We start from the raw sequence: 13,401 nt of genomic DNA, 5'->3' as shown, positions 1-13,401 counted from the left end.
CAGAACATCAGTTCTTCTTTACAAAACGATTTCTATAAGTTGACAGCACCCTGTAATTTTTCAGAATTACCAGTACTTCTCTAGACTTCCTAATGTTAGCAAATCCTTGATGCTACAGAAGCACCAGATCTCTCAATGTTTAGCAGCAATTGTCTGTAAAATTACAAGCTTGCGAGTCAATCTACCGGTGGGCGCTACATCGACGATGTACCCAACATTATAAATGTCATTCAAACTGTACGGAACTCCAGGAAAATATAGTAATATGACATTTCACACCACAAACCTCCAAGTAGGGACGGGTAATTACCAGACATATACCAGACATAGTCTGGGCTGGCTCAGCCTCAATGCTTTTGTAGTTTGTACGAACATGTATATATGTAAATATATTGTACCATCGTAATGACTTCTCATTGGAGCTCATATCTGACCTAATAGGTGTGTGGATACAAATATATTAATAAACCTGGTCTAAATTGGCATTATTGAATGTTTTGGGTATTTTTACAAATTAAAAAATGTTTCTTCTGTACCAGCCTATGTGCGCCACAATAATTCAAACACTAGATACCATGAAATAATACTATATTGGACAATATAATCAAGTTCAATTAAAAAATTACTTCTGTTTATCATTTTATCTATTAATCTACTCAATCATACAAAAAAAAAAAAAACACCGGCCCAACCTCTGACGGTCTACCGTTCCAAGACGTGCCCAAACTTTATATAGAGAGTAAGATCTTCACGTTATGTCCCATTTAACGACGTCATTGTGCTTCTGTGGGAGGCCAATATCGACTACATTGTAGACAAACCCAACCAAAATACGAGATTAGAATACCCAACAATGACTTTAACCAATAAATAAGAGATGTAACATGTCCGTTTCCGGCATCAACATCATCTACGACGACAACTGCCCCTTACATAATCAGCGCACCGCAGATACAACCTTTCCTATATGACACACATGCTGTAAAATGTTATACTCCTCTGTAAAAAAACAACAACTCACAAAGCATTCACTCTGTGTTTTCCCTGCACTGTCTAAGCTGCCTTTTAGTGTTAGTAAGTGCTATCGATTTCAGAGCAAAGTGCTGTGTTTATTGCCCCTGAAACCCTGCAGGAGAAGAACTTGGGCAGACGGGTTCAGTGTCTACATGCTGCAGCCGTTGAGCGAGAGGATGAGTCCCCCCTTACACAAGGCCTCGTCATGCTCGTTTTTGCAAATTGTAGAACAATAAAGTTGTGAATGGCTAATAAATGAACAAAAAAAAAAAAAAAAGAAAAACAATGCCGAGACATCGCAGAATATAAGGCATTTTTTTTTTTTTCAAAAATCCTGGCGATGATCACGGCGTTAAGGGACTTAGGGATCCTGTTTCTAAATATATCCTCAGCAGCAATGTATTATTCCAGGGTAATGCTACATACGGTGGCTCTCACATGCTTAACCATGCACGACAAATATAGTACATGCAATGACGTTACTCTTAGGCGATGTATACAGAGGCATTCGCCCGTCCTCCTCCTCCTCATTTGGAGAGGAGAAGTGAACGCTGGCCTCGTTACTGCAACTTTATACATATTTCATTGCGTTCCATAGGCTCATCCGCAACCCTACGTATAGATCCTGTGCTTGACGTAGGAAAGAATTGAATGCCAGATGGACACAATAACGGGCTTTGTGTTATGCCGGGTAGCACTCAATTAATAGTTTGTTTTTGGGGCTAGAAAGCGAGATCACCGCGGTGCGGACACTAGAGGAACTGTGAGACATTGAGGTCGTTATCATAATCACGTAACTTTTACATGACGGGGAGCGATGCACCTGCAGCTATGAAGCTGTCCTCTCCCGTAACATAATTTCTATTGGCTCGTTAATTAAAATGATTGGAACGTTAGAGAGAAAAACAAAGGCCCCATTGGAAGGATCGGGATGTTTTCGTATGCTCACCCATCTCTCAGTTGCCTCCATTCATTCTCCTCTCTTCCATACCATTCCCTCCATGCCGCCCCCCCCCCACCCTTCCCTTGTTAAATCCTTACCTCTGACCAGGATCCGTCGACAGTAATCAGCTTCTCCTGCGGACTGATTGTCCTGACCTTCCTCTTTGGACGATCCCGGACTGGAGGTAGAGGTCACGGGAATGTCCTTAATGCTGTGGCCTCGTAAGGAACACTCTACATCAGCTCTGCTTCCCTTGTCTCTGAGTCGCTCTGTACACGACGTGGCAGACTTGCCACACAGAGGGCTTCTTCTCTCCTCGGACGCTCCATCGCCCATACTAGTAGCCTGATCAAACATCAGGCGATGCCCCCCCTAACCCCTAGGCTGGCCCCCTCCTTCCAATACCACTTTCTGAAAGGAGGAAAAAACAAAAACAAACAAGCAACAATTCGCACAGACGGGAGAAGTCAGCAGTCAAATGCATGTAGGGCATCAGAGGCTCTGCACAAGTATTCCACATAAGGTTTCGGCACGGTTGCCATCGTACACAAATGCAAGATCCCCTCAGCAACGTAGGTCTTTCTCAAGAGGAAAACACATCAAGTTGTTTCCAAATCTGAATTTTCAGACAGTGAGAGATTAAGTTAGATGCCACCGGTCATGGACAGTAAAGAGTGTCGCCGAGTCAACTTATAGACAGTAATTTCTAGGACTGTGTTGACTTTACTCCTTTCTTCTTTTTTCTTCTTCTTCTTCTTCTTCTCTGCCCAGCCAAGTATGAAGAATTGTGAATGAATGAGAGAAGGCGTTGCAAGGTTTTTTTTTTTTTTTTCCTTAAGAGTTCAGAGAGTTTATGACAGTCCAAAATATCCTTCAGTCTTGGAAAAAAAAACTTCTGGAGTCTGTAAAGCCCAATTCGCAAGGAGAGAGGAGGTAGAGTCTCGGAGAGACTGATGTGCAGTCACTGATCCCAAGTGCTCGTCTTGCCCACGACCAAAGTCTTCTTTTCCATTTCATCTGACAGGTTGGACTTAGTTGAAATAGGATGGCGTTGGTAAAAAAAAAACAAAAAAAACATCAATTCTACTTAAAAAAAAATATATATATATATATATTTTGTAGGGGAGGGAGGAGGGTATAAAGGGAAGGGCAAAGGAAACAGAGGGAGGGAATGGGGAGGAGGGAGACTGAGATTAGCCAAGACCATCTATATGTTTAACTCTCCACCTCTCCCTCCTACTCTGCATTTCCAGATAAGCAAAGGAAATACCTTGGGATCACAGCTACATAAATGCTCCTGTTGAGAAAGGAGGTAGGTAGGAGGATTTTTTTTTTTTTTTAAATTGAGTGCTTACCACAACGTAATTTCCTGCTTGTCAAATGCCGGCTATGGATTGGTAAACAAAGGATCTATTTAGTGCAGGCAATATACATAAATCTGCGGGGCGGGGGGGAGCCGGGCGAAGGAAAATACCCAATATTCCAAGCTTTTTTTTTATTTTGTTAAGATGGGATAAGAAGCAAATGCGATAAGATATTTTTTCGAGAATAAAAGAAAAATCTAAAATGAACGGTTAAAATTAAAAAAAAAAATCAAAATGTCTGTGTTCCGCGAGACACGAAACGTCGTCCGCTATATTTCAATCATTTGACGTGAAAGTTACATTTTCTAGGTGTAATGCAAATGTGATCATGTATATTTGACCCTTTTTTTGCATTTTCTTGATTCTCGCTGTATATTATGACGCGGATACAAGTGATTTGTAATAAATTTATACGATTTTCAAAATAAATTAGTCTGGCTGGTGTTGTGTTACCGGAAATATCTTCTGGGTGTGATACACATGTTCATGGTCCATCAAAAAGTGTCTGCTTGGTACCGAGAGTATTAATATGGCTGAATAAAGTCACATACCTGCGTGCCAGGGGAAGAAGCATGGAAAAAACAAAAATATACCCAAAAAAATAGTCAAATCTACAAGTTACAACCTCACGTGGCCCTGACTCCATTTTGTTAGAATGTTTTGGTCATTTTTTTTTTTTTTTTTTTTTTACAAAAGTTTAGAAGAAGTTTAAAACTTTTTTTTTTTGCACATGAATGTTTAAAACACAGCTAGTAAAACCTTCCTGAAGGCGCATCCTTTGACTCTTTTCTACTTTAGAGAAACTCGATCTCCAGGGGTTGGAAATATACAAAAGATTTCAATTAAATAAACAGGATCTAAATGAATAAGTCTGTTAATTGGATACGCTTGTCTGACTCCCACAGCAATACATAGAAGGAAAGGAGAAGAAGCGACCAAGGAAAGGAAGAAATCAAGAGGAAAACTGCAACATGGAGAAAAAAAGATGTCCTCATTATTATTCTTTTAATTATAGATAACATAGTATAAAACATAAAATTATTTATTACGCAATCATATAATGTCCTCGTCGATAGAAGAAACTTTTATTTTTCGGGTTATTAAAAATATTTTAAAATTATATTTATATTTTTACATTTTTCTTTCATTTCTTAATATTTAGGCAGAAGGATTATATAGGCGAAACTCGCATCAACGTTCTGAGCAAAATCTGTTTGAAAGGAAAAACTTTTTTTCAGGTTCAGAATTTTAAGATATAAAAATAGAACAAAAATGGTAAATGGCACAATAAGAAACATCCTGCAGAGATTCAGATTTTTTGTTGAGGTAACGGTATGTATTATACACACATATGTATGTTTATTAATATATATTTATACATATATAATATTTATGGTCCATGGGTTATGCAGTAGTATATATATATATAATATTTGTGGTCCATGGGTTATGCAGTAGTATATATATATATAATATTTGTGGTCCATGGGTTATGCAGTAGTATATATATATATAATATTTGTGGTCCATGGGTTATGCAATAGTATAAATATATAATATTTGTGGTCCATGGGTTATGCAATAGTATATATATATATAATATTTGTGGTCCATGGGTTATGCAGTAGTATATATATATAATATTTGTGGTCCATGGGTTATGCAATAGTATATATATATATCCTGTTACATAAATCATGGAGTACAAACATTATTTAATAACAAGGAAACATCTTTCCTACTTGTAAACTTTTTGACGATGTAATAAAGCCTAGCCTCCTCCAAAAAGTTTCTCTTTTTTCACCTGTTTTTTTGCAGCCTAGTCAAACTTTATTCTTCATTCCTTCCTAGACATAATAAAACCACCCCGTTCCATTATATATTATATTACAACATTAGCATTTATCGCATCTTCCACTTATGTTAAAATGAGATTAGGTATCACCTGGGAGACAGGGTTGTATGTGTCTTCACACATATATATATATATATATATATATATATATATACACACATATCTATCTGTATGTATGTGTGTATATATGTGTATGTGCATGTAAATATGTATGTATGTGTATATATATATCTATATATATATATATAGATATATATATAGATTAAGTCATGTTGTCATCTTTAGCACCCGGTTGATGCATTTCACAGAATTAGCATTTTTTTCTTTTCATTTCCACTGGATACTTATCACTGATGTATAAATATCCGGCTTTCTCTGCACCGTCCTGTATCAGAGCTCTTTCCACCCACTAAACATAACATTTATTTTTTGCATTTTAATTGCTCATAGAAAAAAAATGTTATGTTGCTTCCATTGTTTTTCATAGTGTTTTTTTGTTGTTGTTTAGCAACATTTAAAATGTGTTTTTTTTAGGAATTTTTCAAGTCCTATGGAGTATTCTGCGGGAACAATGCTGCACCTTAGACCTTGCTGCTTTTTGTGGAGAAGAATGACAAAAATGCAACAAAAATTCTAAGATAAAAATGCTGGGTATGTAGACTTAAAAAAAAAAATTGTAAAAAGCTTTAAAGTAACATCTGGCTGCAGCGTTTTAGACCCAAACTTAAAAAAAAATACCACTGAAAAAGGCAAAAAAGACGATGGGTGGAAAACAAAGTGATGTCGCGAGGTACCTAAAGTTTGTAAAAGAAAAGTTTTCTAGAAGAGTTTAGTTGGAAATGCTGAGCAGACGTGTTCCAACAGCAACTTAGGAGTCAGAGAGGGAATCTCTCCAAATAAAAACATTTTAATTTTGTGATTAAAAAAATAATAAAAATGACACCCTAAATTAAAATCAATATATGAATTGGAAAATAGGAGGACAGGACGGGATTATTTTTTTCAGAAGTAATTAAAGTCAAATGTTTACGAGTTTCATGACTAACGCAAAGGAGACTCCATCATCGTAAAGAACTCCGCCTAAACATACACTTGTTACTCGCACTGTACGTCGGCCATAGCACAGCGAGAAGACCGGGACGTAGAAGTGTGGGGAAGATTCTCCAAAAAACATCACCGGTGAGAAAATGAGACATTATTCTTGTAGAACTGGACCAGACAGACACACTCTGTGACCCAGCAATGTAGCAGAGCTGTGTTTGTCCTCAAGCACATCTCGTCACAAGGACTTTGCTTTCCTATAAGACGGCACGTATACCTACACACCAAACAAAAGAACACAGGTTCGCCCCGTTACATCTGCATTCAGTTTCTGCCTATTACATTGGTAATTACAAATTTACTCTAATTAGTATCTGATGACTCCAGGAGGTGGAATCAGTCATTTTTTTGTTCCTCTTCTGTGTAAAACTCTGGAAGCCTAATTTCTTAGATGTCGAGGTGTTGACTTACATCCGTCTCTCTCATTTTTATAGATTTAGAAGTAAAAAAACAGACAATCAAAGTCCGGAAAACAACAAAAATTACAAAGATGAAACATTAACAAACTATGGAATAGTCGATCACATTCATCAACTTATGTACCAATATTCCTCAAACATGAAAAATTACTACCCCGACTGTCTACATTCTGACCCACAAACCCTTCTCATACATACTGATATCAATAGATACCAAGTCTCTGTATGAAACGCTTATAAACATTATTAGCAGATCATTTATTGTCATTAAAGTGAGGATTTTTTTAATGTCTGATTTCCTGAAATGTTCTTTTTTTTTTTTATTTTTAGAGAGAGAGAGAATTTCTAAATTAAAATCTTTATTATTTTTCTTCCACCACCAATATATTTATAGTCAATAAATTAGTTCAATGAATGAAAAATGAGTTTTTCTGGACAGATGAGACCTGGGAACAGTTTTGGTAAAGTTGTTGAGAACTTTCAAAGTTAAAGAAAACTTCATAAACTTTGCTCCATTTCTTCTACTTTCATCTCTGCTGATAAAACTTTCTTCTGTTGGACATTGCACTGAAATAAAAGGTGGGTGATATAATCTAGCCCAAGAGGAAACCACTACTTGATATACTTGCTACGTAAATAATTAATATTGTAAATTAAAAAAAAAAAAAATCAGGTTATTAAATCAAGAGATGGTGAAAGCAAAAAACTATGTTAAGATTGAAAAATAAATAATAATAAAAAAAGAAAATCTTCCGTATTAAAAGTTCCTGTTGTGTATGTATATAGATAGATATAGAAGAAAGATAAATGCAATATTTTTTTATTCTTTTTCGATTGTAATTTCAGCTTTGGGTGCTACAATTTAATGTTGGCTCCGATTCTAAATAATCAAACGATGAATCATTTTTAATTTATATGAATGTTAATATAGTTCTAATTTTTTTTTATAAATATTGATTAAAAAATTGTGTATTTTCCTATTTTTCTGGCAAGTTTTTATTTTCCCTGCATATTACATTTTACATTACATAATATTAATTCTATATGAATATATATGATATGAAATAACACAATGCTATTATATTCTCAGCATTTCTAATAGTTTAAACACTATCAGATACATACATGAAAAATCGTAAAAAGTGACAAATAATCAACTCACCCATACAATCAAAAGTGAGCAACCAATAGAAACCCAGCATTGAGACAAGCTCCGCCCATTGCGCTTCTTATCAAACCAATGCAATGCCTCATTTCGACTTTAAGTAATGTAAATATGTATTATAAACTCTGGAGGTCTCTCAACGACTCTGGAGAGATTCATGTAAATCATTTCACCCGATTATGAACTTTTTATATATAGAAAAAGTCATTAGTAAATGGTTTCATTCAGCAGACAATTTAGATAATTAAGCGTTTTATGTAACATTAATCAAAGCTAGGAACTTCTAAGGAATGAACAATTTACTTGAATGTAAAGTATAAATGATTCGAAAAAAATTCAAAAGTTTAAAAACATCATTATATTAAGTATTGAACATTTCTCTGGTAATAAACTGCATTACATGTAGGACAGAAATTGAACTTTCCTCCTCACCAAATGTTTTTCCAGGACCAGAAAGATTTTATTTTATTTGTTAGATATCATCAAAAGTTGCCTCAAATAGTAAATCATGATAATGAGAGATGAGTGGATCTGGCGAGATTCGAATGCGTCACATCACCCGGATTTTACCAGGAAATTCGATTTCCACCGAAGTTATCTTCCGTGAATCGAATGTTCCCTACTATGCTCTGGGAAAACTAATACTCACCTTAAAGCTCACGTGTACTGGAACCCCTGCTGCCACCAGTGCCAAGCTATCCAGTCCTCAGGGTTTCTTTCCACGTACATGTGACGGTATCTTCTCTCTAGAACAGGGTGTCTGACAACAGTCAGGCCTCAGAGGACACGGCATATCGTGATTTCAGACCATTTCAATGCTCTGTGACTTCTGAGGCTTGGTGTTTTCACTCTAGAAAAGGACTTCTGGTCCCAACCAGGTCTCAGAGGTCAAGGCGCATCGTGATTTCAGGCCATTTTTATGCGCTGAGACCTCCAAGGCTTGGTGTCTTCACTCTACAGCAGGACTTCTGGCCACAACCAGACATCAGAGGACATTGTGCATCGTGATTTCAGGCCATTTTTATGCGCTGAGACCTCCAAGGCTTGGTGTCTTCACTCTACAGCAGGACTTCTGGCCACAACCAGACATCAGAGGACACGGCGCATCGTGATTTCAGGCCATTTCAATGCTCTGTGACCTCTGAGGCTTGGTGTTTTCACTATAGAAAAGGACTTCTGGTCTCAACCAGGTCTCAGAGGTCAAGGTGCACCATGCCATTTTTATGCGCTGTGACCTTCAAGGCTTGTTGTCTTCACGCTACAGCAGGACTTCTGGTCGCAACCAGACATCAGAGGACATGGCGCATCGTGATTTCAGGCCATTTTGATGCACTGTGACCTCCAAGGCATGGAGTCTTCACTCTAGAACAGGTCTCAAGCAGGTCTTAGAGGTCAAGTTGTATCATGATTCCAGATTATTTTGATACACTGTAATCTCCCTAGATTAGAACCGAGTATCAGGTTGCTATGTATATATATCATAAATATCTGAATAATCTCCATACTACACCTACTCTTAGGACCATATATCTCAGGCCATTCGTATACAGAACAATATATACCGAGGTGCCGAAGCAAGAAATACTACGAATGTATGGCCAATATCTTGAAAAAATAGAAAATCACTTTATTGAGAAAAACTTTTTAAAAAGATCATTAAAGTCATACAGGACTTCTGTGGCACAACATATGTCAAAAAGAAATTACACGTAGATAATTAAAACATACTTAAGAACAGACACCAGGTGTCACCACAGGGTGCAGATATCACATCCATCATTATATTCAATTGCATTTATATCACACAAGGGGACACTGTGAGGATTGTATGTATATTCATATATATGGGGGCTGGAGGGAGGTATCATAACAAGGTATACATGGCCAGAAATAGAGCCTCACTTATGGACCTAAACCTAAAATCCACCCGCCATAAATGTAAATAACTCACAGAACATATATCAAAAAAAGAGAGAAAACATGATTCACCTTGTGTAGACAAAGAGGCTGCACGCTGTGTGGCTCCCCGACGCGCGTTTCGGCGCTTCTGCCTTTGTCTTCACTCTAAAACCAACCTTCTGGCCCCAACCAGGCCTTGGAGATCATAATGTGTTGTAAACTTGTGTCATCATGACTCTCTGTGACCTCTGAGGCCTGGTCATGCCAAATCAAGACAATGGTGCATGAATGTAGAAAAAAGAGACCCAAAGGACAGTATGGAGGGCAGCTGCCACCGAAGGCAGCGGGGATGCCTGGACAGGTGAGCGGTGAGGTGAGAATTATGTTTTATTTTTAACCTTTTGCTGCCCCTCTACAGTTCAGCAAAATGGCGGCCACAGCTGGTTAAATCTGTTAAAACTGAGTAGAAGCAAATTACAAAAAAAATCTGCATTTTGGAAAAAAATTCCACTTTAATAGATTTCTAATGCTAACCATTAACTTGAGCAATAATGACCAGATCTAAAGGAAATTATTTTTGCCAATTTTTTTTTGATACATTTTCCAACTGATGAAAGAGACCTTTTTTGGTCTACAATGAGAAATAGGTTATTGGAACATGTGCTCCCAATCTGGCACACTCCATAGGTGCGGTTATCTGTTTCACGGTAGCTGATATCTAGGATGGTTATGGGAATACTGTGTCTAAATATAAGAGCTGTAAAATCATTAGTCAGGGGTGAGTGGGGATCCCATTACTGTCCCCTAGGAAAATTATGAAAAAGTATAAATAGTCCAGTATGGTGCAAGGAATGAAAAATATAGCACATCTGACAATATTTTTTTCTTTTAGGTGTGGAGATAAAAATGGGCCTCCACTCTGGACCTGTGCCTAGCCATTGAAACCAAAAGCCCCCAAAAAACAAAATCCAAAGCATTAAAGCTGGGCTCATTTCAAACATACAAAGGATAATAAAGATACCAATAGCTTTTAATGAACACCTTATCATTAGCTCTTTTCCCTCTCTGTTTTACTCTCTGTTATCAGCCAATTTAATATATAAGGGATATAAGGCTTGCTAGTATTACTAATAGTGCTACAGTTTAGTATGTGAGAGAGGGGGGCTTACAATTTACCGTATAGAGTATTAAGCCATATATTTGTATTTGTAAGTCTTACCCCACTAATTTTCCTAATAACCTTCTGTAGTGCTGATGTTTCGCAAAATATATAACCTAGGAAGTCAGTAGTAATATGCATTGTAATTTAATTTTATGTACATGTATTATTAATCCTATTGAACGCTTTAATGATTTCTTATCTGTAATTCTCCCAATGTAATGCAATTATTTATTATTATTCATTAATAAATATAAGACCAATTTGTATATATTTTTACTGTCCAAATTATTGTTTTCTTTTTCTAGCATACTAATCTTGAATTGGGCACGGCAGCCATTGGCTATCTTTCTCTCCTATACGTGCTTGGATATTTATAGGTTGTATAGCGCAATATGATGGGTAAAAAAGATAACTACATCGTCCGAAAATAATTGTGGACACTATAAAAAGATCTCTATGAATTGTTCATGATAGGTCCTTGTGTACTGAAAGTGAGCAAAAAAACACATGCAATTACCACCTATAAAAAAAAGGATAGGAAATAGAAGAGTTTTATCTACAGAAGAACCAGTGAAAGAGAAGTTATAGTCAGAACATATTACATTATTACGTCTTAAAAAATATCTCATGATACAAAAGAAAAGGATAGGTAGATAGATAATCATAGTAATAGAATTCAACTTAAGATCCCTATGTACAAGAATATAACTACTATAATACTGCCCCCTATGTACAAGAATATAACTACCATAATACTGCCCCCTATGTACAAGAATATAACTACTATAATACTGCCCCTATGTACAAGAATATAACTACTATAATACTGCCCCTATGTACAAGAATATAACTATTATAATACTGCTCCTATGTACAAGAATATAACTACTATAATACTGCCCCCTATGTACAAGAATATAACTACTATAATACTGCCCCTATGTACAAGAATATAACTACTATAATACTGCCCCTATGTACAAGAATATAACTATTATAATACTGCTCCTATGTACAAGAATATAACTATTATAATACTGCTCCTATGTACAAGAATATAACTACTATAATACTGATCCTATGTACAAGAATATAACTACTATAATACTGCTCCCTATGTACAAGAATATAACTAATATAATACTGCCCCTATGTACAAGAATATAACTACTATAATACTGCTCCTATATACAAGAATATAACTACTATAATACTGCCCCTATGTACAAGAATATAACTACTATAATACTGCCCCTATGTACAAGAATATAACTACTATAATACGGCCCCTATGTACAAGAATATAACTACTATAATACTGCCCCCTATGTACAAGAATATAACTACTATAATACTGCCCCCTGTGTACAAGAATATACCTACTATAATACTGCACCTATGTACAAGAATATAACTACTATAATACTGCCCCCTATGTACAAGAATATAACTACTATAATACTGCTCCCTATGTACAAGAATATAACTACTATAATACTGCCCCTATGTACAAGAATATAACTACTATAATACTGCCCCTATGTACAAGAATATAACTACTATAATACCGCTCCTATGTACAAGAATATAACTACTATAATACTGCTCCTATGTACAAGAATATAACTACTATAATACTGCCTCCTATGTACAAGAATATAACTACTATAATACTGCCCCTATGTACAAGAATATACCTACTATAATACTGCACCTATGTACAAGAATATAACTACTATACTACTGCCCTTATGTACAAGAATATAACTACTATAATACTGCCCCTATGTACAAGAATATAACTACTATAATACTGCCCCCTATGTACAAGAATATAACTACTATAATACTGCCCCTATGTGCAAGAATATAACTACTATAATACTGCCCCTATGTACAACAGTATAACTACTATACTACTGCTCCCTATGTACAAGAATATAACTACTATAATACTGCCCCCTATGTACAAGAATATAACTACTATAATACTGCCCCTATGTACAAGAGTATAACTACTATAATACTGCTCCTATGTACAAGAATATAACTACTATAATACTGCTCCCTATGTACAAGAATATACCTACTATAATACTGCACCTATGTACAAGAATATAACTACTATAATACTGCTCCCTATGTACAAGAATATAACTACTATAATACTGCTCGCTATGTACAAGAATATAACTACTATAATACTGCTCCCTATGTACAAGAATATAACTACTATAATACTGCTCCCTATGTACAAGAATATAACTACTATAATACTGCTCCCTATGTACAAGAATATACCTACTATAATACTGCTCCCTATTTACAAGAGTATAACTACTATAATACTGCCCCTATGTACAAATATATAACTACTATAATACTGCTCCCTATGTACAAGAATATACCTACTATAATACTGCACCTATGTACAAGAATATAACTACTATAATACTGCTCCCTATGTACAAGAATATAA

At 35.9% G+C, this 13,401-nt stretch overlaps 1 protein-coding gene and 1 long non-coding RNA gene across 2 annotated transcripts in view; one reads left to right on the top strand and one right to left on the bottom strand.

Moving 5' to 3' along the window:
* Positions 1-3,248, bottom strand: part of VAX2 (ventral anterior homeobox 2) — an 880,531-nt gene extending 877,283 nt beyond the window's left edge. Inside the window, exon 1 of the mRNA XM_073649618.1 lies at positions 2,056-3,248. Within this exon, the coding sequence (XP_073505719.1) occupies positions 2,056-2,314 (259 nt within the window). The 5' untranslated portion in view covers positions 2,315-3,248. The remainder of the gene's footprint in view (positions 1-2,055) is intronic.
* Positions 3,100-10,763, top strand: LOC141164423 (uncharacterized). Its single transcript, XR_012250901.1, has 3 exons — positions 3,100-3,269; positions 5,711-5,827; positions 10,653-10,763. It is a non-coding gene; the product is annotated as an uncharacterized lncRNA (long non-coding RNA).
* Positions 10,764-13,401: the final 2,638 nt, after the last annotated feature.

The sequence above is a fragment of the Phyllobates terribilis genome, unplaced genomic scaffold (assembly GCF_046119375.1).
Source record: "Phyllobates terribilis strain yellow unplaced genomic scaffold, ASM4611937v1 Scaffold_1__5_contigs__length_1240528914, whole genome shotgun sequence".
Lineage (NCBI taxonomy): Eukaryota > Metazoa > Chordata > Amphibia > Anura > Dendrobatidae > Phyllobates > Phyllobates terribilis.
The sequence above is the reverse complement of the archived record's forward strand: the minus strand, read 5'-3'. Positions and strand labels throughout refer to the sequence as shown.